This window comes from Cheilinus undulatus, linkage group 9 (assembly GCF_018320785.1).
Source record: "Cheilinus undulatus linkage group 9, ASM1832078v1, whole genome shotgun sequence".
NCBI lineage: Eukaryota > Metazoa > Chordata > Actinopteri > Labriformes > Labridae > Cheilinus > Cheilinus undulatus.
In genome coordinates this window covers 21132633-21156299 of record NC_054873.1, presented here as the reverse complement: position 1 = coordinate 21156299, position 23667 = coordinate 21132633, and the positions used below count along the sequence as shown (strand labels likewise).

The following is a 23667-nucleotide window of genomic DNA, read 5'->3' as shown; positions in this document are numbered from 1 at the left end:
CAATCTCAGTGCTCCTCTTAGTGGATGTGAAGATAATCATATTACACAAAATGGAAAAGAGATGATCTGTTTAAGCCGTGCGTGTCATTAGTTCTTCAAGCGCCCGCTCACGATGATTTTCATGAACAAGCAGCACTTCTTTGATGGCACTTTGTTGAAAGCCCATCTCATTAAACTGAGTCAGGAGGTGCAGGAACTCGGCAGCCTGAAATCAGATTAAAAGTAAGCTAAATTTGCATATTGTGTTGCTGTAAATTAAGACTGTTGGAGAATTTTAAAACTTAGGAGTGAGAGTCACCTTGCTTTCACAGTTCTGAAACATCTCCAAGGCCTCATCCACCTGTGCTTCATCATAACCCAGCTTACACAGATGGTCACACGCTACCAAGTATTTTAGGATCTATTGATGAGAAAAATTAGAACTGGTCTGTGTATAGTGAAATCAAACCAGCTTAATCTGTGTTATCAGAGTGTAAAAAATATGATTCACAACTTAAGAAACTATGGAAGTCACCTTATCTGGGCTGTGATAGCCGGTCTTCTGCAGAGCCAGAATGGCTGTGCGCAGAGGGTAACCCTTCTCCGTGATGCTCTCCAGCAGCTCCCTTTCTTCTTGGCTCAGTGCTGACACCAACTCTGCCACTGAGTCAAAGAAAAGCCCACAGGAGCTTCCTGTCCTCCGGGCCTGATGACAAGCATGAACAGACAAAAAGACAGTTTGTTATTTAAAGGACTGTGAAGAAAGCTGAAGATGTTCTCAGGGCAGAAAATACAAACCTGTCTGTGGTGTTTGACCAAAGGCCCTGCAGAGGATGGTCGTATCTGTTTCAGCCTGGATGGAGGAGGAGCGGCAGGTGGGGTATTTTGGGTGAATTTTCTGCCCACTAATCCCAGTGACCGTGTCCTCTTTTTGCTGTTCTTCTGCCCAGGAGGGAGGGGGCTGCCCTGCTGACACCTGTGTTGCTCCACAGCTCGCAGTGCTTGTCTGCCATCTTGAAGAGAAGGTGAAGAGCTTCTGGATCCTCTAAGGCTCTGAGGTGACGCAGGCTTACAGCAGTGAGAGGGAGGACCACAGTGCTCATCTTTGACTCTTGAGAGAGGGTCTTTTGGTGCAGTGCTCCTGGGCCGCTCTCTGCTTTTGGAGGGCCAATGGGCATCTTCTGCAGAGGAGCCTTCGTTATCCTCAAAGTAGCCATCTTCATCCTCAGAGTCAGATAAGAGGAACCTGACTGTGCGATGGTGCAGCCAGGGAGAGTCTGTGGAGTTCAGGCTGTGACTGCGGGGACGAACTCCTGAGGTCCATGGGTCACTGCTCCTGCGTCTGGCCCTGAGAGTCTCCTGAGGAGTGCTGAACATCAGCCAGTAGGGGGGGCAAGAGGGGGCCTGACAGAGCAGCTGCTGCCCTCTTAAAATAAGTTTCTCCAAGTTGAATCCATACTGAAAAGAAAATGTATACAAACAGCAATCATGTATTCATTGACAGCATCAAAAATGCCAGGCCCCTAGAACTGAAGCTTCTTGATAAGAGTGTAAATATTTATTAATCATGCCCTTCTTACACATATAGGTTTGATTGCAAGTTCTTGAACTGGGATAAAATTAAGAGCAAGTGTTTTTCCTAAATAAGAGACAAGAGGATGGACTGACGCTCAGATTCATACTTTTAAAGCTCCTGTGAGGAACTTTGGGTTGGGTTGATTTTGGCGCTTCCACTAGACAGTGCAGAACCTCTGTCTCTGCTTATCCTGTCCTAAGCCTGCTTTTATGTTAAGGTCGAATGTGTCACTCATTGTGATTTTTTTTTTTTTTTTTTTTTTTTTTTTGCCAGAGAGTGGTTTCTGCAGCATACTGTAACTTAAGTTTGCCATCTATCCTTCCTATTCAGTGCCACTGATTGCAAGAATTGAAAATTACCATAAAGAAGAATCAATCTTGCAGCAGACAGTCTGGATTTTTTGAAGGTCAAAAAGAGCCATCAGTAGTAATTTCTGTCTGCTTAATGACAAGCAAAAACTCTTTAAAGGGATATACCGGGATTTTTGAAGTTGGGTCGTATGAGGTCCTTGGCTATAGTAGTGGCATTAGCCTCCAGTTATTTCTGTGAAAGTTCCTCCTGTAAATATGAAGTGCTTTGTGCTTTTTTTTTTGACACAGCGTACATGTGAGCCAACATATTTTCTTGGCCCATTTTTAGATAAAAACTACGTGGATAGAATGTTCCCATTTCCAACCATTATTACGCAGGGATCTCTGAGCTCATAATAACCACCGGAGCAACTTTCACAGAAACCACTGGAGGCTAATGCCATTACTATAGCCAAGGACCTGATACGACCAAACTTCAAAACTCCCGGTATATCCCTTTAAGGAACGTCAAGCCTGTCCCTGTGTCTTCAAAATACTTAATAAACTTTTGAAATTGTAAAAAAAACTAAGCAAAACATGTTATCGACAGTAATACAGCTAAGTTTTTTTCTTTTTGGTTGCAAAGAATTAATCACAGGGCCTGGTGTGCATAACCCAGGGCAGGTGAGGTGAGAGGGTGGTCATAGTCAATCTCAACACATGTTGGCATACATATGTTGCTCGGCAGCCAAGGTCAAGTTCAGTGGCCTTTCTTTTGTACGGGACTTTTTACCCCTGGTAATACACCTGGAGGCCAACAGCGGTTTTGGGGCCCTTTGGACATCCACAGCGCAACCAGGGAGCCATGGCAACAACACTACTTACCCTGACGGTAGTCAATTACCCCACATCCACCGCTTACTCCTCCCAAAAGGTGTGGACTTTAGTATTTATTTAACAGATTATTTTCCCATGCCCCCAGTAATATGAAAAGACATCCAGAGCATGGCCTGGGTTGTGTCAATCCTCATTTGTGCCTGATGGTGTCCTTAGGCGGGCTTACTCACCATTACAGGCATCAGCCTCAGTTTTTGGCCCAAACATTCCTAAAATGTATGCACAGTACTGTATTTGTACACTGTAATCACACTGTAAAGGACACTGTAGTTACAAAACAGATCTCAGCTTTCTACTCATTCCTACTGACATAAGAAGCAGAGCCAAGCAGACCTACACACTCACTGACCAAAGAGTGCAACCTATGAACCAAGCGGCAACCTCCGGTCATGAAAAGTGAAGCCAATGCAGAAGTGCAAAAAATTGCAATACGGCTAGTGTCCACTTGAGGCTGGCTGCAGGAACACAGAAGTCCCGTACACAACAAATGTTAAAAAGTATTCTTTTTACACAAGAAATAAACTGGTTTACAGCCTGGTTCAAAAAAACTAAACGTGTCTCTTTAGCTAATGTCTTCATGTGCTCTCACTGTACGGGGGGTGATTTTTTTTGTACCACAATGGTTTCGATTATAGTTTGGAAAAACGTCTCTGTGCTCTGATTGGTACGTCTCATTTGATTGACAGATAGCTTGACAGGCAGAAGCTACCTATCTGTCAATCAGAATGCTAGCTAGCTAGCTGACAGGAAGTCGAGCTCAGTGGCGGGCTCTTGTCTACCGTTAGGTTGATCCAAAGTTTGGTTGAGACTGCAATTTCAATATGGAGATGCCACGGATTGGCTTCAAAAGCAGTTTGAGTCTGCCTGTTGTAAGCAGACGACTGACGTCACACAGGCTTTGTCCAATTCTTTCTACAGTCTATGCTATTAACATTACTGTTAAAACTAACAAAAACTTTTAGTTTTGGGTTATCTTGTCTCTCAGTTGAGTTTTTGTTGAGTTAAATCTGCATTTGAGGCCCTGACTGCAATGAAAAATCTAACCAGCCTCAAAATAACCATGAAAGGAAACTTTATTTCTGTTTATGAACAAGACAGAGAACATGCAAGTAAAGCTCCATTATTTCCACTTATTAAGAAGCCTACTATAAACCTCTACTACTATACTATACCTTATTATCTTATGCTGCTTGTTAAATAAAGTGACTGGTGAGAAAGTGAGCAGCTGATAGATTTTTGAATCCACTAGCTTCTGTGGCCAGTTATCAAAAAAGTTAATTTCCAACCCTGGATGACACCATTTCTAGCCACACTAAGCCTTGATTTTCACAGTACATTATCTGTTTTACAAAAAGCACAAAAGAGATATATTCATACAATGTAATGTGTACCATATCAAAATAAGGCCTACACTGGCTGATCATAGAGGTCAAGGGTGTCAAAACTTTTCATGCTGAGGGCAACATACTAAAAAACATAAGGATGACAAGGCCCCATTGATTAACCTCCCCACCAGAGATTTAAAGTTAGTAAAACCAATGTAGGATATGATATGCTAAGTAACTGGCTAAAGAAAAAGAACAGCCTACATCCATACTTTCCACTAATTGCTGATAAGACAAATAGCCAATCATTATTAAAGACAGTGAGGTGGCCAGTCAGGTTTTGGGGGGTCTGCTTTGCCCTGGCTACTGCTGGGTCAGCCCCTGGTTAATATGGTAATTGTACTCCGTGCAGCAGAGAGGGGAGATGCTGACCGTTCATCTCAACATTCAGACACAAAACAAGAGCCGACTATGCAATGCTGCCAAACTGTGTAGCAGTGTTGTTTGAAGATCATTAGTGCAATATGCTTAGTAAATATGACTTTGAGACAGAGCTTACAGCTGCTCTAACAAGCACGATTAATGTTGCTATCTGTAATCCTTTACTTTACCAACCCATCAATGAATCAATTTCTATTTGTATGGCGGTGATTCAGAAAACAAAGTTATCTCAAGACAGTTAACGAAGGCATTATGACTCGGGAAACCGTCATTATTTTGGTTGTCAATATGTCTACTATGTACATTGTTGTATCAATTTAGTCAAGTGTTAAAACTTATAAGTACAATACAGTCAAGTACAAGCTTCATGTTTTAATGCGAGACATTTTTTATTTTATCTTTAGTTTGCTTTGAGCCACTTAAAAATGGTAGACACCCTTGATATAGGCTGACAAATAAACTGATTAAACCAAAGCAAGCACTTCTAATGAAGTCTTAAATTCATCAGAGGAAAAACACATTGTGTATCTAAATTCCACTAAAACAAATAGATCATTGCTAATCAATCCCTCAAAGACATTCAGCATAAAAATAAAGCTTGTGTAACCTCAGTGTCCTGTAGTAGCCGACCACAATCTGGTACAGTGATGTCTGGAGCTGTCAAAATCTTCACTTCCTCCTGTAGCGGACCCAGTAGTGTCTGAAACGGGACGTCCTCCAGTGGGTTCATTTTCTCCAACCTGCACCTACAGATTTATTTAGAGCTCATCCGTTTCCAAGTTAAGGGTGAAAGAACAGTTTTAAAGTTATGAACACTTACTATGTCAGGCGTTCTCTGCGCAGTCTGACACCCTCACTGACAGCAAACACACAGACATCATCACACGTGATAAACCTCTTCCTCACTAAGCCTCTGACCTCACCTAAGTAGTTGTTTATAACACCACACACGTACTGTAATCTTAGATATGATGCAAATTATGATTTTAATATCTGCTTGTATAAAAACAAAAAATGTTAGCCTTAGTGTCACTACAGCAATTCAAACCTTGATCTAATGTTTGCATATTTAATGTATTATATCAAACCATTATAGCAAACTGATCTATCATTATTGCATTACATTATTTATATGATTCTTATGTTTAAGCTTTTTGCATTTAGGTGCAAAGCCACATTCAGACAATAGGACTTTATGATTTCAGTGTGGACTTAAAGAAGGGATTAAAAAATGCTGAGTTACTGGAAACAGGACAGGACAATACTTTCCAGAGATTAGCTGATTATATCAAGAGGACGGCATGGCAGTGTGGAATAAATACTCTTGAAAATTAACCTCCGGTTTCATCCATTTAAAAGTGCTTGAGAGATGATTTGACACACTCAAGCCTTACTCTGTCAGCAGATGAGGTTTGAGGTAAAAACAATTAAAATTCTGTACAGAGATTACATTTTATTCATATTTTTAAACAATCACAATTAATTAAGAGTCACAAACTTTGGGGGAAAAAGGATTACAGGTTGTGTAACAGGCCTCTGAGAACAGAAGAGCAAGTAACTGAAGAAAAGGAAACTTAAAAGCAAAAAGGAGAACAGCTCTAGTTTAATCTCATTTTATAGCACAAACAGCATTTTTTAGGTAGTACAGCAGCGTGGTTCGGTTCAGTCAGAGAGCGACAAGGTGTTGGTTTGAGCACAGACGTGTGTATCGAGTATCTTTTATTAGTAGGATATTTATTCACAAAAGGTGAGTTTCCAAGAAAGAAAATAGAAACATTTGTGCTGATGTGAGGAATGTCTAACTGAGCAGGTTTAAATCGGCATCCAGCTGACTGGGAGATTATGAGCCTGATGATTTCAAATCAGGAGGCTGAATCAAATCTAAGGTTGTGTATGTTAAGGTGTTGTAGAATTATTTGACTCACACTTCTGAGTCAGTTGGCTAACCTGCTAATCCTGCAGAGTGAGACAGCTCTCCACTAGAGGCCTGTGATCCAGAGGTCAGATAGTTAACACATATACATTCCCTAAATAGTGGGCTAGAAAAGGAAGCTGAACACTGAAAAATAACCATTCTGGCTGTTTAAAAGGTAACCATTATGTTTCACCTGCTCTGTTTAGTGCGCTGGTGCATTACACAACACTGTGTTCTCCTAATCAGAGGTAAAGTCATACAAACTGCTTACAAATGCTACCTAGGCAGTGTAGCTCAACATTTACAGCCCGGTTTTTACTGCAAACACCATTATTACAATGGTGGCACAGAAGAAAACATCAAAATATTGATGTGTCATGGAATAATTATGCCCTTATGATATAAGGCATTACTTGACATGGTAACATCACATCTTACACTTTCTCAGCAACCCCATGTTTTTCAAGTGTACTGTATGATCCCATTGTTTCCATTTGCTTCCCTTGCCATGACAGCCCATCACCACAAAAAGAGAAAACAAATTAACTAACTACAAGTCCTTTCATGAATAAAATTGCATTATCTTTATATAGATAAAATGTTAACAATCCCCAGAGATTGAAATATCTTATAAAGGTCCACCCTGTGAGAGAATTCTCATCTGAAGCACAGGACCTAAGGTTGTTACGCTCTCTTAACTTGTTCACTCCTCAATGAGAACCATCAGCTTTTGATGCCTCTAACAATGTCCACAGCTTGTTTTTCAGGAGCTAGAGTAAAGCCCATGGTTGGTATCCAAAGGTTCATAGTGATCTATTGATTTCAGAGGGAATTTGAGGTTGAAATGAGCAACTTGTGGTTCAGTTGTTAGCAGCATCTGCCTGCCGAGGCCAGTTCTCCTCTTCAATGCCCGAGTCATATTCCTCCTCCGCTGACTCCTTGGCCGGGGCTCTGAAATTCATATGGAGAGTCCAGTTCAGGTTTCAAACCACTCTACATTAGAGTCAGAGCGCTGCTCATGAGTAATCTGATCTCTTACATAACACATATTTGGCTCTGTCCTGTGGGAAGAGAGATACTGACCTGATGTATCTGGGTTGTGCTTTTCCTTGGACGACGTCTTGATCTAGCTCAACAGCCATGATGTCAGAGTGCGGCACCTCAAACATGGGCTCGAGGAGGAGCTTTTCCTGTATTCAAAGAAGCTTTCATTATTTTTCAGAGTCACGTGAAAGCACATGTAGCAGCCTATGGCAAAATAACTTACCATGATGGATCTTAGCCCACGAGCTCCAGTTTTTCTTTCCAGAGCCATCCTGGCAATGGCCCTCAAAGCATCCTGATTCACATTAAGTTCACACTGAAACAAAAAATATCATAGCATCAAGGTGGATAAATCTTTTCTTTTAATTTACAAAAAACAGAAATTTAAAGACTTTATCAAAACAATATACAACTGGTTTTAACTAATGTGTTTTACACATACAGAAAACCCATAATATCCCCAAAAACATACAGGCTAGGTGGCATGGGGAAATGCAAATAGCAGAATTTTCACACTAACTTCCCCCTTTGCTTTTCCCATCTCACTTTTTCCCAGCCAGCCTCTTTTGCACATGTCTAGGTGAGCCAATGTGTGCACATGAAATTTCAGGAAAATTCCCCACAAGCAAGCCAGCGGAGGTGATGATGTTTACATCACACAACTAGTGGTATTGTCATGCATGCAGATAATCTGGTTATTACTCTTTTTACTCTCCCGCAAGCTCTATCGAACTCATTTGTTGATACTGTAAAAATGCCTTCAATGGATAATTTGTAAAAAAAAAAAAAAAAAAAAAAAGAATGAAAAAAAGTTGATTAGTGCTTTGCCTGTCATTTTTGATACAGCATTTCTTTAATGCCATGACAGACCTTTGGAGTCCCTCTCCATTCAGTACAACAGTGCTAATTTTGGCAGCCATGTTAAATGTAGTCTTTCGATTAAAATGTTCTTTAGTTTTAGTCACATTTTAGTCATCTCATATTTTTAGTCCAGTTTTAGTCCTTAAAAAGTCCTTACATTTTAGTCATTAAATTTTGTCAACATTAATTCTCTTTGAACTGATTTAATCAGTCAAACTGTAAAATCAATATAAATGTAACACACTTATTTTTTAAATACTATCAATACTTTAAATGAATTTAAAATAAACCAATGAAAATACTAGCATACCTTATATGGACAGTGGAGATACATCATAGATTTTTGATGTCCAGCACTAACGATTTAGCCTTGTTTTAGTCTCCTCGATAAAAACTAAACGTACTTTTCATCAAAGTTTTTATCATTAAAGGCCTGTTCTCATGGTTTTGGGGACTGGGATTGCTTGTGGTACTCTGCTTATTTGTGAATTACACCCTGACATCAGTGTTTGCTGCAGCGGATTCGCGTGGGATAAGCAAAGTAAATTTAAAATTTAAAGATATTTCTGAAGAAAAACATGAGGGTGTTGTATGGCTGCAGCAATGGAATGCACAGTAAAAATGTATTTCTAAAATTCCCTCAAAAATGCAATGTTGTGCATATCGCAGGTGATGTTTCCTGCATGTGTCCTATATATACTGTTGACCAGAGTTCACTATAGACAACATGCGCTTAATGTTCGTCCCTCTCTCTATATGTATACATTTCAGCATAAACTAGTGAAGGATCCCCTCTAACATCCATTAGGCATCGAGATGTCACCTGAGTGAATTTGCAGCTGATCAGACAGAGGGAGAAAGAGAAAGTCAATCATCCCTCCCATTAATGTATGAGAAAGAGGGATATCTAATGTTAAACATGAACCTCTCCTGTTACTTTAAATAGTTTTTATACAGCTAATCCTGTTGATGTTATTCTGTGCTTTATAAATCTGGGATGTTACGCATCCAAATACGACCCCCCTTGCAAGGATCAGCTGTTGCAGCCTAACCACTGAATGTTCAGAAACACATTTCAAACCGTAAATTGTGTTGTGCATGAGATGTATGGCTAAATAATACTGATCTAAGATCAGGCACTTGCAAAGACGAAGCAGAGCATAAGTGCTGTGCATATGAAAAGCAGCGGGCTGCAGACACATTTAGAAAGCAGAGTTTAGATAAACAAGTTATGTAAAATAAAGTCTTTTTTACACATAAGCTTCAATTAGTTAAAAGAGAAGCACTTTTTGTAACGTATATGTGTAAAAACTTTGTAAACAGTCTCCACGTAGCCTCTATAGTTTTTTAAATTAGAAAAAGATGCACGAAAGCTGCCGAATTTTTACTCTGCAAACTACAGAGATGGTTGATTTGCAGGAGATCTGAAACAAAGTAATACTAGTCCTGTGCAAAAAGGGCATTAGTCTTCCACATTTTCATAATAAAGGATGAAAATTTTAAGACATAGTTTTAGTTGACCATATTAACGCCTGAATTTATCAAGGAAAACCTTAACTTCAGCAACAGCTTCAGGTGGATTTCGGGGTCCACCTGTCCTGAAATTTTTTTTAAAAAGTATGGTGGATCATTGTTATAAAACAGTTTCAAGCTAAGAAACAAGACTTTAATCTCTGAAAAGTAGTCAACCGGGAATGTGCAATTTTTTTTTTTTTTTTTTTTTTGGCTGGGTGAAGCTGAGCCAGGGTTTACTCATGTAACAGGGCCCCTTGCTGAAACCCTCACTGCACAAACAGAGGGATCCCATTCAATGAAAACGGGGAGCTGCGTTTCTTTAAAAAAAAAAAACAATGCTTTTGTCCATCAAAACATGGCTTAACACTTTACTGTATCACTCTCCACATCCTAGCTCACTTACTTTGTCCATGCTGAACAGAGCCTGGTATTGGGGCACCACAGCATTGCGAGGTTCAGTCAGGATTCGGACAAGTGTGTCCTCGTCCAGGCTGTGCAGAGGAACGATGACGGGGAGACGGCCAACAAACTCTGGGATCATTCCAAACTCAATCAGGTCCCTGGCCTCGACGTGCTTCAGCAGCCGGTCTTTCTCCTCTATCTCTGCCACTGTGTCTGTCTCACCACTGCTGTTTGCCAAGTCTGCGGCAGCCGCTGCACGGCGCCCTTTCCCCAGGTTGGAGGGAGTCCCAAAACCCAAATACTGAGGGAATGGAGCATTAGATCAATAAGACAGCAGTTCTTACAGACAGGGTTTTTTTTATTGTTCACATAAGATCAGAGTTTTGTTTGAGTTTACCTTTTCGTTCTTTCTTCTGCTTATGATTCTGTCGAGTCCGTTGAAGGCACCGGATGCAACAAACAGAATGTTTGTTGTGTCTACCTGCACCGTTTCTCCTCTCAGTTTCCTTGAGTTTTTCTCAGGAACATTGACAATTGTTCCCTCCAAGAGTTTGAGCAGACCCTGACAAAAAGGGAACGTGATAAATAATACAAGTCTACAGCATTTACCTAAAAACAGGACTACATAGTAAAACAGTAACAGGAAACTATTTAAAGTGTTTAGTTTGACTCTGCCACTGTTTATCTTTAACCAACCTCCATAAAAATATAAAGCTGGCAGTTTTACGAGCACATCAGTGCCAATAAACAAATGAAATTTAAGTTTTAGTAAGTTTAGTTAAGGTTGAATACTGACCTGCTGGACTCCCTCTCCTCCTACGTCTCTCAGCTGATGGATTCCAGGCACACTGCCAATCTTATCGACCTCGTCCAGAAACACAATCCCTGAACATGAGAGAAAATGACGGTTTTAGTTTTAACGCAATGGCCTAGGAAAGTCCCTTTGTTTGCAAACATGTATACCTAAGAATTTAGCTTACACTATACTTGACAGTAAACACAAGCAAGTTTTAATTTGGACAAGAAGGATTTAAATGAAAAGGAAACTCTTGGCAACACAGTTGATTACTTTTATGAGTTCCAGTTTTATCCCATGTTTTCCAACTACTTCCTGCGTCCTTCCTCTTACTGCTGGGAACACATTCCTCTACCATGTAAGGAATGGACATCGGAAACGCAATATGCATCGTGCAAACAGGAAGTAGCTAACTGAAACCACAACCAGTGTAAACAAAGAGTTGATCAAGTCTTTGCAAGGGTCATGTCTCAGATTGCCTTTGAGTTTTCTTTTATTTCATGGCCTCCTTAAGAGAGTTTGTGTTCATTTAGTCACTACTTCCTGTCGCCAACATTGTCTTTGTTTCTTTTACAGTACACAATAATAAAGACTGTAAAGGTGGTACCAAGTGCAAAACAAATTCGTACAGCTGTGACGGTAACCGCGTGTATGTCCACTGTCATAACCATCATCACTGGCATATTTAAGATGCTATTCTCAGAAAGTAAACAAAGCAGCATAAACAATGCAGTGCATAAGCAACATCAGGGCTGGCTGTAAACTTTACAGCACAGCTCATAAAAATACCACAAGCCAAAAAACTGTGACTGAGGCAGAGGGTGAAAGAAGCAAGTCATGTGACTCCAGTCTGTTAGCTGCTCCAACACTGCATACTCAGAGCTACACTGCTTTACCTTGGAGGAAAACAGAATTAACACACAGCTCTGCAGCTGTGATCATCTTTGACTCAATTTTGTTTTTAAAATCTTAAATCTCCAGTCAGCTGATTGCTGGACTAATGGTAATCCTATTGTTTGTGTGTGTAAGCTAATGAAGAACAGAGACCTTGGCATAATGGTAATATTCACATAAAGAGTCCAGGGCTGATTTTAAAAGCTTTTTTTTTGCACCCACTTGTTATCAGATTTCACCTTTAAGATCTGTTGTTGGAGACACATTTAATAGCTTACATTTCATGGAAAAATTAGCTGTGCTTTGTACTAGACATGCGCTGTCACTACAGAAAGTGCAGTCATCATCATCATGCCTGGCTTGCACACAACATGACACGGGTTAAAATTAGCATCCTTTCATTGTGTATACCAAGTGGCTGCCTAGCTGCTCAAACAATGTAAAACAGGCTGGTGACATGACTTTTAACAGCTTTTCTTCCTCATGAAATCATACCTATATATATGAGATAAAAGGTGTGTACTGTTAAGTCAATAAACACAATGGAGTGCTTGTTTGATTCAAAAGATTTCGCAATCAAAAAAAAAAGAGCAATGTTGGTCTAGACCAGGGGTGTCCAAACTATGGCCTGGGGGCCAAAAGCAGCCCATGGCACATTTTTGATTGGCCCACAGCAAATTCTAGAGACAAAATGAAATATGACCCACATTAAAACATGAAGCTCATGTGTATTGTACTTCTTTTTTTCAGCACAGGGCAGCGCTACCATGTTAAATCTCTAACTTAACTGTTTAACTTTGGTAATTTATACACACTGAATAATTATAGGCAGGACTCACAAAAGTTACACATCATAAATGATAACGACTGATAAATAAATTGATAAATGATGAATGAAAAGCATTTATATGATAAAATATGCCACTAGTTTCATCAAACAGCAACAATTTTCACCAAATCAAGCTCAAATTAATTAAATTATTATAACAAAGAACTTCATTTTTTTAACTGAAATTTATTTTTATGATTTCATAAGTCATGAATTTTTCATCACCCCTTCTTTTATCATTTAAATTTGTTAGTTTCACCCTTCATATGGACCTAGTAAGAAACCGGAGCGCAAACTCAACACAGTGAAAACCGACCTAAAACGATGCACAGAAAACCACAGGTTATGGACAACATATATTACCATGCATGAATACAGTTTAAACCTTTTTTTCTCTGGAAGAACCCTGAAAACTGACGACATTTTATAGAGCAGAGTAACTTCATGGAAATTGCTCTTGTTCTTCTTGCACTATTATTGCTCATTTGCACATCACCACATCGCACTTTTTGCATTAGTTGGTAGTAATTTTCCATTTTAGGTATGAGCTCTGGACTGAACTTTTATTAGTGATTTTGTGTATGTGTATGGTGTTTCTTATGTTGAATTGTTTTTATTATGTCTCACTCCCAGGCTTTTAACTGGATCTTATTCTCACGGCTGATGTAGTCCTTGTGCACTTTGTCTTTTGTGTGCTCCTACTGCAACACTAATTTCCCTTCGTGAGACAATAAAGAGATTCTGATTCTTTTGAAATATTCCAGTTTTTATGGAAAAAAATGGAGTTCTTCAGGCCTATCACATGGAAGTTTCCACCTTTTTTTATCAGTGTCAACCCTTTTTGAAGGAACCTAAACAGATTTTTTGCACCTGCTGTAAACAAAGCAGCATGTTTTATCACATTGATTTATCCCATGCATGAAATGTGTTTTTTTTTTGTTTTTTTTTTTCATAGAAAATCCTGCCGTCATCCTAATAACCGGGACGGTTCACTTTGAGAATCGCTGTTCTGGAGGATGCACAAAAACTCCTGACAGCAGCTCACAGTAGCTTCAGGTGTTATTCAAAATAGTTATATAGAAAAAGTGATGTTTATTCTGATGGTTTTGTCTTCTTAACTAGGTCATATAGATGTCTTAATGTAAATTTCAGCTTATCCCATTAACAGTAAAAATAAATCCTCATTGATGCATTGAGTTTAAAGGATAGATGTAAATGTAGCTACAAACATACACTGTTGTTGTTTGTTTTGACTCTTGTGTTTAACTAGAGAAGATGGTATAATGTGAACATGGGAAACTGAAGTGATATTAAATGTTGTCCCTACACCCACCTTGTTGTGCTTTATCCACAGAATAGTTGGCATCTTGGAGCAGTTTGGCAATAACTGACTCGATGTCCTCTCCCACGTATCCGGCTTGAGTTAGTGTGGTGCAATCGCAAATGGCAAAGGGAACATCCAGACAACGTGCCAGCGTCTGGGCCAGCAATGTTTTTCCTGTGAAAATTAAACATTTTATGATATATTGACAACAAGGATAAGTATTCACAAATAAACTGCATTTGAGAAGTAGTAAATCCAAATGTTCTTGGCAACACTCTGTAGTGTTATGCAGAGTTGTAATTTTAGGACACTGTTTACAGGATACAAACCTGAGCCAGTTGGACCTAGAAGTATGATGTTGCTCTTCTCCAGTTTGATGTCAGTGTGTGTGGAGTCCAGGACCTCCCCACCCCTCCTCTCCTGAGGTGCCTGCTGGCTAGCCTGTTGCTGCATGGACGCACCGAGAGCGTTTCCATGAGGACTGATCCCCGCGATCTGCAGCAGCTCTGCAAAACAAGGAAAACAACCCAGAATTAGCTTTCTGAAAACTAAATTAACACATCACCTGAAACTTCTGGTCAATTTAAACAGGCCAATCAGGGTGTGTGTGTGTGTGTGTGGGTGTGTGTGTGGGTGTGTGTGTGTGTGTGTCAGACTGAGCATAGCAACAGTTTCCAAGTACAGGCTAAAAATATGTCAACCCTGGTCTGTGCCAGTGTGGAGTTACTGAGTGCTGAGAGGTGGACTGAAAATAGAAAAGTTGATGTGAATGTAGGTCACTGGGCTACTTTATCTTATTGTCTGAACGGTCAAAGATTAACAAGCTTCATTTATTACTTTTCTATCTGCACACAGACAAAAAAAGGTGAACAAACTCACAAATATCGGTCATTTCAAAACTGGAACACTTTGTTCTAAAGTAATGTACACTCTATCATCCTGTGAGACTTCAGGCGACTGAGAGTTTCTAGTTCTTAGGGTTAAGAATGACTAAACACAACAGCAGGGTTCGTACACACTTTTAAAAACAAATTTAAGACTTTTTCAGACCTGAACTTAGAAAACTAAAACTCCTTTTGGCACGGTAAACAGTCAAACACGCAAGGCTGACGAGATTTCTCGGTACACTGGACCAGAGCTGGGTTTTCTGATTAATTAACTGTTTATGAAATGTCAAATGGTATACTGTAAAGGAATTTTTTGGTCATAATTTGATCATTTCTGGCACATTTAATGCCTATATTCTATCCATATGATGTATGGTGATATTTATCACAATACATTTTTACAGGTGTGCTCAGCTGATTCTAAAATGTAAACTATCAAAAAGCAGAATGATGCTTTTTGTCAGGGAAGACCTGCTGAATAAGGGCAGGTTGGACTTGTGTTTTTACAACAATACATAGTGTATTTAATTACAATGGGTCATATAAAATCAGAGAGGGCTATGCGATCCTCCCCCAGGAAATTTAGAAGGCCAAACACTGAATTCTGGAGAATATTTCTGCAGCAAATTATGGAGGGAGAGGTTTAAAATCATATAAGGTCTACTAGAAAGCAAAGATTGGATAAGGACATGTCTTTCTTGATTGCCTTCTGAAATTTAAGACCTCTCACTGGTAAAAATCAGACTTTTTAAGACTTTGTATGGCCTTCAATTTCAAATGTGCAAATTCAGACTATTTCAAACTATTCAAGGATCTGCAGGAACAAGTACTGAACATATTGGATGAGCCACAGAGGTCTGTACATTTTGGCATTTGTGCAACTTGAGGAAAAAAGGAGTGAAAACAAATAGAAATGTTTAACTTTTGAACTGAAATAAAACACTAAAAAAGACCAATCACTTACTTGTGAATCTGTATTCATCCTCTCGTCTTCTCATCTCTAGCTCTACAGGGAGAGGATGAAAGTACTCAAATCAATATTATTGTTAATCATTACCATTATCACATTATCAGTACAGTCCTACAACAGCAAAAAAAGGTTCCATATGCAATAATCATTGAACAAATGCCAAATAATACAGATTATGATTCAGGATCTGTTGTAACTGTATAATAATTTGTCTTATCAGTCATTTCTGTTGATCTTACGGGAGTAAATAGCTCTTGATCATGTGTTAAATGTGCATTGTTTTGTGCCATAAATTTCTCGCTAGAATGAAAAAAGCAATTCAGCAATGGCATGACTGCAACATGCAACATTATATGCAACAACACAGCTTACCTTTCAACTGAGCTGTACTTTTAACACGTTTTAGACAGACTTTTATATAGATTATAGATTTTTATAGACCCATTTTGCAGCTCAGTTTTCTAAATTATGTTTGAAAAAATAGTGATTGATCAATCTCAGAATCATACTCAAAATACAGCGGCATGATGGCCCCTGTTGCATGTTGTTCTCTGTTACTTCCTTGCCTTATTTTCTTTCTGTCTCTTTTGTTCAGTTTGGAATAAATATATACAGTCATGTGCATGAGTTTTAGGCAAGTAGGGCATTAAGGATTCATCAAAGGGTCCCATGTGCCATAACCCAGGGCTGGAGAGGGAGGGGGCAGAGTCAAGCTTAACATGTGTCAGCACATGTGTATCGTCCAGTAGTAAAGTCAAGCTCACCAGCATCTCTTTTGTCCAGACAGAGATTGCTGACAGTTTTCAGGCCCTTGGGACATTCACAATATGACCTGAGGCTCGTGGCAACCCTACTACCCACCAACACAGTATCCTAGGCCGTGCTGACTCGCCACATCTACCCCTTACTCTGGCCTAAAGGTGTGGACTTAAGATTATTTTCCCATGCGTTTGGTAATATGCAAGAACATCCAGAACCTCTTTCCTGTTATTGATAACCTCAGGTGGGCTTACTTGCCATTACATTCCTTTTTCAGACTCAATTTTACCCTAAATATGCTTAAGAGTTCTGCATAGTACTGCATGCCTACTAAGACTAAAACCTTTTTCTGAGAATTTTGGTCAAAATTTCTCATAGAACCTGCTATTTAAATATTTTAGTTCTTAAAAAACATGTATAAGATTTTTTTTTTACCCTGGTAAACTTAGAACAAAAAACAAAATGATGATCTGGATATCAATGAGGAAATTCGCCAACAAATAAATCAATGCAAAACATATTTGCAAACTAATATTTTCACACTGTGTACAAAATGTTTACTAGAACGACTATTAAAATGCTATTTAAGATGCTATTTGCATCTCCTTTATTTTCACACTTAGAAGCAGCAGGACAAAGTAAGACTTAAAACAACATTACTGACCACGGGGTGTGAGAGAAGGCTGTTTTTCCACCTCCACCTGCTGTCGACTCCCTGCAGGGATGTTGTTGTATATGCGCTTGTAGTGGTTGTACACTGCCACTGCTAACACCTTTTTTGCATAGGACTGACCGACCACATACTTGTCGAGGTAGGCATATATCTGAAAACAGAGGGTAATTCATATTTTAAAAATTCTCTCAACAGGATGGTTTGCATTTAAGGAGGTCCTTTTAGAGAACATTGCAACACATTTGGTTCAACTTCTCACCTTCTTCGGAGGAGGGGGAGGCTTCTGAGCGAATGCCAGTTTGACCGCCTCTGCAGCAGATTCTGGCTCTTTGTTTAGCCCCTTCTTTGAATCCGTTTCAGAGAGGACCACGAAAAAGTGATGGCATTTCTCACACTTGACAAATCGTGTTGACGCTGCGAAAGAAGAAAATACTTCAGAATGAAAACTGCCTATCTTGTATTATAAAAGCTTTTAAGACATTTAAAAGCCCCAAAGAACATCATTAGACTGACAATCAACTAAACAAAAAAAATACTGGGTTAACAATTACAAATCTACTCCATTAGTCTGAGTTAAATTAACCTGCATCTACGTACCAAAATATTATCCGTGCATTAGTTGAGTGACACAAAGGATCCTGCTTTCACTTCAGATCAAAAGTTCATCTTCCTAAAGTATTAATTAGTAGGATATTCAGTTTTTACACAGGGGGTATTAAACTGACTTTATTCTCCGTAAGCTACAAGGGAACATGACTTGTGTAACAAAGGCACACTACTTATGTATAAGCAGTGACAGGTGGTGTGACGTGAAAATAAATATGCTTTACATAATTTAAAGTGAAAGCAAATGAAATTAAGGAGTGCTTTCACTTTCAGTCAGGATGGACAGTGTTTTTTTTCTCCTTGACTCAATGACTCATGGTGAGCAACTAGTGGCAAAGCCGTTATCCTGGTTGTACAAGAGGAAGTTTGTAACATCACCTCACCAGACAAACCCTTCCAGGATGAAGACTGCAGCCGTGTATACACTTATAAAGCCAGACTGAAAATCTTGTAACACAAAACTTTCATCAGACAGCACTTCTTATTCTATTTATTGTTCTAGGAGTCTAATTGCGTGCTCTGTTTACACCACTCTTGTTACTGTAAATTTGGAATTTCCCCTTGTGGGACTAATAATGGAAAATCTTATCTTATCTTAAACCAACACCTCAGTGTTTACTTTAAGGACTTTAAAAAAACATATTGGGAAATCAGCTGTTGTGGTGGCATACATTGTGTGATGTTTGTGTTAAAATGACTCCGCTTTAGTCCACTAACAGTTCATACGACAGAAAATTGTGTAAATTGGTTGAATGCAAAACGAGCAGAAAAAAAAAAATCAACATGACAGAGCCACATCTCATGGGAGACAATATTAGAAATCTCAGTTGTTTCTTTCTTTAATCAGAAAATGCCCCCTCTTATTTTCCTTGAATTAGCCTGCCTACCTCTAATTATTACTTCTAATTGAAATTTTCTGACCAAAAAAATATTCTGTGATATGAGATATTGTTTACATATTCTTCAGTTGGCATCACGTTTTAATGCCATTATCGTATTTTATCTGAAACAACATAACTGTACCCGTGTGAGCTCAAAGTGCGATGTGAAACTTGTCTTAACAATCACAGCTGATTTGGTCCCCTAATTAACTCAATGGCACATTTCTTACTCTTACTCTTCTGAATTACAAGTCTCTAGATGCACTCCAAACCTGAAATGCACTATGAATCTTTTTTTCTAGATAAACTGTCTTTAAAAAATCTCACAGACAACTAAAAGCTGCATTACTCCCTTACAGAAACAATAAACAGCCTGTTGAGTGTCTCAGTGGTTGAAAGGAATAACTTTTGTATCTTGCACTTGAAAAGATCTGCTATTTTACAAAAAAACTAACCTTACAAGTTTTGGAATGTATTATTCTTTATAGATTTCTTGATGGCAATGGCTTATTAAATGAGGCTTTGACTGATGAAGGGTCTGAGTGTTTTAGGGCTCCTGTCCTATGTTTTACTTTGTACTACTTTCATTCTTTTTCTTTAGGAAGTGTGTCACTTAACATCTTGTATAATGTTTGTTCTCTTTTCATAAAAATACAATAAAGAGATGTCTAAACAAAATCAAAAGTTTACTCACAGACAAAGGTCTCTACATGTGTGCAGGGATCTCCACATTTAGGGCAGCGCAGCTGGCTTCCCCCCTTGCCTGATCCTCCAGAGCCAGATAGTCTCTTCCCCTCTCCAATGCTTTTCTGTGTAAACACGACTGTGTCAGCACATATTAGGTTACATGACCACTCAAATGTAAGAGTGATGCGAAAGACCATGAGGAAGGGGACATTAAATTTACTTATTTCTACAGTTATATTACCTTTCCATCACTCCCACCATCCTTTGTTGTTCCATCTTTGGAGGCATAGCACACAGACGTCTCTGAAAAGGACCTCACCCGTATTCGGGGAGGTAAATGAGTTTCCCGAGACCCCTGACGACTCAGAGAATACAACTGGATTCGAGAACAGGACAATCCTGGAACAGTGGAGACACTTTAGTATTTTGTTTTTCTTTCATATTACCCCGAAAAACCTAAACAGCAAGCTGTAAGTTACATATGACATTTATTAATATATAATATAAATATAATAAATCCCAACTAGGGTTATAAAAAGCTTACAATTACCCCTCAATAAAAAGGTGAATAATCGATAGCACAAGGTTCATGTGACTTTGACTTGTCCAATGAGCTGTCTGTGAGTATTTAAACTAAAAAGAGATGCTAAAGTGCTGTGATGGACTTGTTCTGCATCACTGTAGCAGGGAGAGACTGCAGTGGCTTAACAAAAGTAGGGCGAAAATAAAGGTTGCATCATTAATCAAAATTATAACAATATTAGTGCACTTATTGTGGATCATATCTAATTACAATTAATCTTGACAGCCCCGATCCCAACACAGTGATATCCTATAGCGTACAAAATTTAAAAAAAAAAAAAAAAAAAAAAAAGATTTAAAACAAACATCACATGTTGCGTGTGTTTTTGCATTCATAATGCTGTATTTCTACTAGGGTTGGAAGATTGGGGAAATAATCTAATTGTGATTTTTTTGGGAATTGTAATGTAATATGCAATCATTCTTTAAGTTCCTTATCTTATGTGTTTTACAACAAGCACAAGCCTTAAATCATTCAATATTATAACCAACACAATTTTAGATTAAACGAAGACTAAACAATTATTTAAAAAAATGTAATTTTCAAGGATTTTGACTGGTATTAAATATGAATTGTTGTATTGAAGTATTGTATTGTTGTATTTATATGTCATTCTCGTATCTAATAAGAAAAAATTACAAAAATGATGTAAGTAGGATTTTTTTGTGAACTATTCAAGCAATGGCGCTGGAATAATTGCATAAAGAGAAACATCTCTGCTAAAAAAATTTTTTAAAAGTTTTAAACTGGTGTTTTGAAACATATTTAGGTTAAATAAATATTGCACCTACTGCGATTTAAAAATTGCAGCAGGTCATATTGCGATTTCATCTAAATTTAGATTAATTGCCCAGCCGTAAATTTGACTTTGAGTTTGCCCTGATACCCCTGTGAAGGTCTCGTGTTAGTTGACAGATGTAACATGTTAGCTAAGCTATTGTTACATAACAGTATTTTGTATTTTTAAGGCATAGGTTTTAAAGTGTTGGAAGTCAAAGTTAGCTCACAGCTGTCCAACCCTCTGAAATGCTTGATGATGTAACACCTTTGGCTTAGCTGCAATTACTACGCATTTATAGAAACTTTTCCACCTGCTGTTGACATTACGTGACTGTCATAACAAACAGCGGTGTGGATGAACTGGAGACCTACTTTACAAGCTGTACTGGAGCACATAGCACAATGTCATGCAGCTTTGGCCAGCTGGAAGTGTGTGTGCTTTCCATTTCTTACCTCTGTGAGCAGTGTTCAGAAGCAACCTGGCAGCCGAGGTGCATGGACAGGACATAACTCGTCTTGTAGCTAAAAATCCTGAAAATAAACGTAAAGTTAACAGGGTGTACAAAGGATAGAGGTGTTGGCTAAGTTAGCCAGCGGCTAACAGACAGCAGGCGAACAGGAGAGGCCGGTTAACATTTCATAACTTCAACGTCACTGTTAGCATTAGCAAAACAGGTCATTTACTGCTGAAGGTGGTCGCTGGTGATGGTTATTACTGTAGAAATAATCATTTGAGAAAACACTTGAGATATCCTTGTGGCTACAGTAACTCCCATCACCCCACACTAGCGACAAATAAATAATGAATCCATCAAGCAGGGCTTTCTTAAAAGGTTACAGTTAGCTACTTAAGCTGGGCCCAGACCACAGCTAACCAGTGGAAATGACAAGCAGTCCAGCCTGGGAAAACAGCCAATCCACAGCGGATAAGCTGAGTGGCATTAGCCTGCCGTGTAGATACAAATAAGCAGCTAGCAGTTTGACACGCAAGCTAGTCAAATACCCAGTTTGGTTCTCACAATAACATTTGTGAAGGCAGCATTTGTGAATATGTTTACTCACAGGGCACGATGAAACCAGTGGCGTCTTGACAGCCCCCCCTCGGAAAAACTGAAATTGCTAAGTCACTGCAGCTCTCGCTTTCTTGTTTTAGTTTGACAGTTCAGTGTGTCATACTAATGTCACAGTGCCTTTTGTATAAAGTAGGTAACGTTAGCTCCTCCAGGCCGCTATTTCCCAGGTGGGATACGACCCAAACTGATGTAACGCTTGCTGAACTAGGTCGGATGCCGAACTAGCTAGCTGGCCTACGTTATGGGTAGAGTAGCTAGCAGAAGTAATTCATTCATCGTAACCGGTCTAAGTAATATGGAGGCCCAGTCATGTCGATGTGCTTTAAACCCATCCAAATATTTTGAGATCTACTGATGCGAAAGGGGGCGTATTCAGCAGCGCAATGCTGATGCGTTCAAAGCACCCTCGAAATGTTCAAAACTAACAATGGTAGGAGGTTGCGTTTGCGTACGTTTGGCATGAACTCACACTTTGACCTACTCCTATGTAAATAAATATAATCCAAATCAACATGGGTCAGTTGATGTATTTACTCAACCAACTATTAAATAGGCTACTGGAGTAAGAGACGTCTGACTTCGGGGCAGACAAGCAGACTGGGATACATCACATACAGATCATTCACCGGAGAAGGCTATGGTCAAAGATAACTGTGCAGTCGAAAGAACATTTTGTTCCCTAATTATATAGTTATGGTAAATAACTATGGTACCCCTATTTTTGAACAAACCTTGAGCTAGATTTTATTTAAATTGAAAAAAAAAAATTAAAACAAATAATGTAAAATGAGCAATCAGCTGTATTTCCTGAAATGCTTGCTAAAACATTTAAAGATCACGTTAAACTTATCAGTCATGAATAGCACTGAAAAGGACACATGAAGCATTAAAATCCATTAAACAGGGATACAACATTCCTGATAAGCAGTCATAACCTTACTCAGCCTATTTAATTTCAGCCTGAAGTCGATATTTAAATAAACATATTAGGATAATACCAGAGATATAACAAAAATAACCAGGATTTTTTTCTGAGTTCAAATCTCTTTTCAAAAATTTCCTGGCCAAAACAGACAGCAGCTGAGTTGACAGTCTCTGATAAACTATGAGCAATCATGCAAACTTAATACAAGATCGGTAGTTTAAATTTAGGAACAGAAAAAAGGCTGTTACAACTTGGTACTCTTTGGCATCATACTGTAAGGTTTAACATGATTTTGAAAAACGAATGATGAAGGCGGGAACCCCAATCCATGTCAATTTTAAACCATACAATAACAATGAGGGTAGTGAATTGTTCCACAAAAAGTTTTAAATTTCAAGTCTAGTTTAAAAATCATCTAAGGCAGTGGTTTTCAAACTTTCTTGCCCAAGACCGCTAAGATCAAGCCAAAATATCAAGGCACACCATATCTATTTCCATTCAAAATAACCTCTTTATAAATGTTACAGTATCTTCAGATTAATCAGGCCCATTTAGTCAAGAAACACACATATTTTGCAGTTATATTACTTAGATTTTATTAGCAGCTATTATAATGCATTCGTTACCATTATTTAGATTTGGTGGTATAGATGTTCTGGGATTCCCCCAGCCCTTCCACAGGCCTTTGAGGGAAAGCATCAAACAGGAAAAGCCCTTTCTGTGGGCAGAGTAGGCATCAGTGATAACAGAATCAC

General features: G+C 38.8%; 2 protein-coding genes across 4 annotated transcripts; both read right to left on the bottom strand.

The window, feature by feature from the left end:
• Positions 1-30: 30 nt before the first annotated feature.
• Positions 31-5392, bottom strand: LOC121515767 (ubiquitin-associated protein 1-like). 2 transcript variants are annotated; one of them, XM_041796743.1, is made up of 6 exons: positions 5329-5392; positions 5116-5254; positions 778-1437; positions 515-685; positions 299-400; positions 31-205 (listed from the first exon to the last, which is right to left on the bottom strand). In XM_041796743.1, exons 2-6 carry the CDS (start codon positions 5236-5238, stop codon positions 71-73), a joined length of 1191 nt encoding a protein of 396 aa, XP_041652677.1. In that variant the 5' UTR covers positions 5239-5254; positions 5329-5392; the 3' UTR covers positions 31-70. The 2 variants fall into 2 exon arrangements, with proteins under 2 accessions (XP_041652677.1, XP_041652676.1); XM_041796742.1 differs by lacking the exon at positions 5329-5392 and having other exon boundaries at positions 5116-5271.
• Positions 5393-5941: 549 nt separating this feature from the next.
• Positions 5942-22240, bottom strand: clpxb (caseinolytic mitochondrial matrix peptidase chaperone subunit Xb). 2 transcript variants are annotated; one of them, XM_041796723.1, is made up of 15 exons: positions 21977-22239; positions 21368-21445; positions 19793-19950; positions 19559-19673; positions 17637-17791; positions 17369-17528; positions 15940-15981; positions 14418-14594; positions 14098-14262; positions 11042-11130; positions 10643-10807; positions 10247-10546; positions 7691-7783; positions 7507-7613; positions 5942-7374 (listed from the first exon to the last, which is right to left on the bottom strand). In XM_041796723.1, exons 2-15 carry the CDS (start codon positions 21420-21422, stop codon positions 7284-7286), a joined length of 1872 nt encoding a protein of 623 aa, XP_041652657.1. In that variant the 5' UTR covers positions 21423-21445; positions 21977-22239; the 3' UTR covers positions 5942-7283. The 2 variants fall into 2 exon arrangements, with proteins under 2 accessions (XP_041652657.1, XP_041652658.1); XM_041796724.1 differs by lacking the exon at positions 15940-15981 and having other exon boundaries at positions 21977-22240.
• Positions 22241-23667: the final 1427 nt, after the last annotated feature.

Bases quoted from the DNA above. Each gene is read 5' to 3' on its own strand.
- LOC121515767 (XM_041796743.1), bottom strand. From the start codon at position 5,238: ATGAACCCACTGGAGGACGTCCCGTTTCAGACACTACTGGGTCCGCTA. The intron at 1,438-5,115 runs GTTACACAAGCT...TTTTCTTTTCAG, and splicing joins GGCTACTACAGGACACTGAG to TATGGATTCAACTTGGAGAA. The intron at 401-514 runs GTGACTTCCATA...TCTCATCAATAG, and splicing joins GCTATCACAGCCCAGATAAG to ATCCTAAAATACTTGGTAGC.
- clpxb (XM_041796723.1), bottom strand. From the start codon at position 21,422: ATGTCCTGTCCATGCACCTCGGCTGCCAGGTTGCTTCTGAACACTGCT. The intron at 19,674-19,792 runs GTAATATAACTG...GTGTTTACACAG, and splicing joins ATGGTGGGAGTGATGGAAAG to AAAAGCATTGGAGAGGGGAA. The intron at 17,792-19,558 runs GTGAGTAAACTT...CTTCTTTCGCAG, and splicing joins ACATGTAGAGACCTTTGTCT to CGTCAACACGATTTGTCAAG.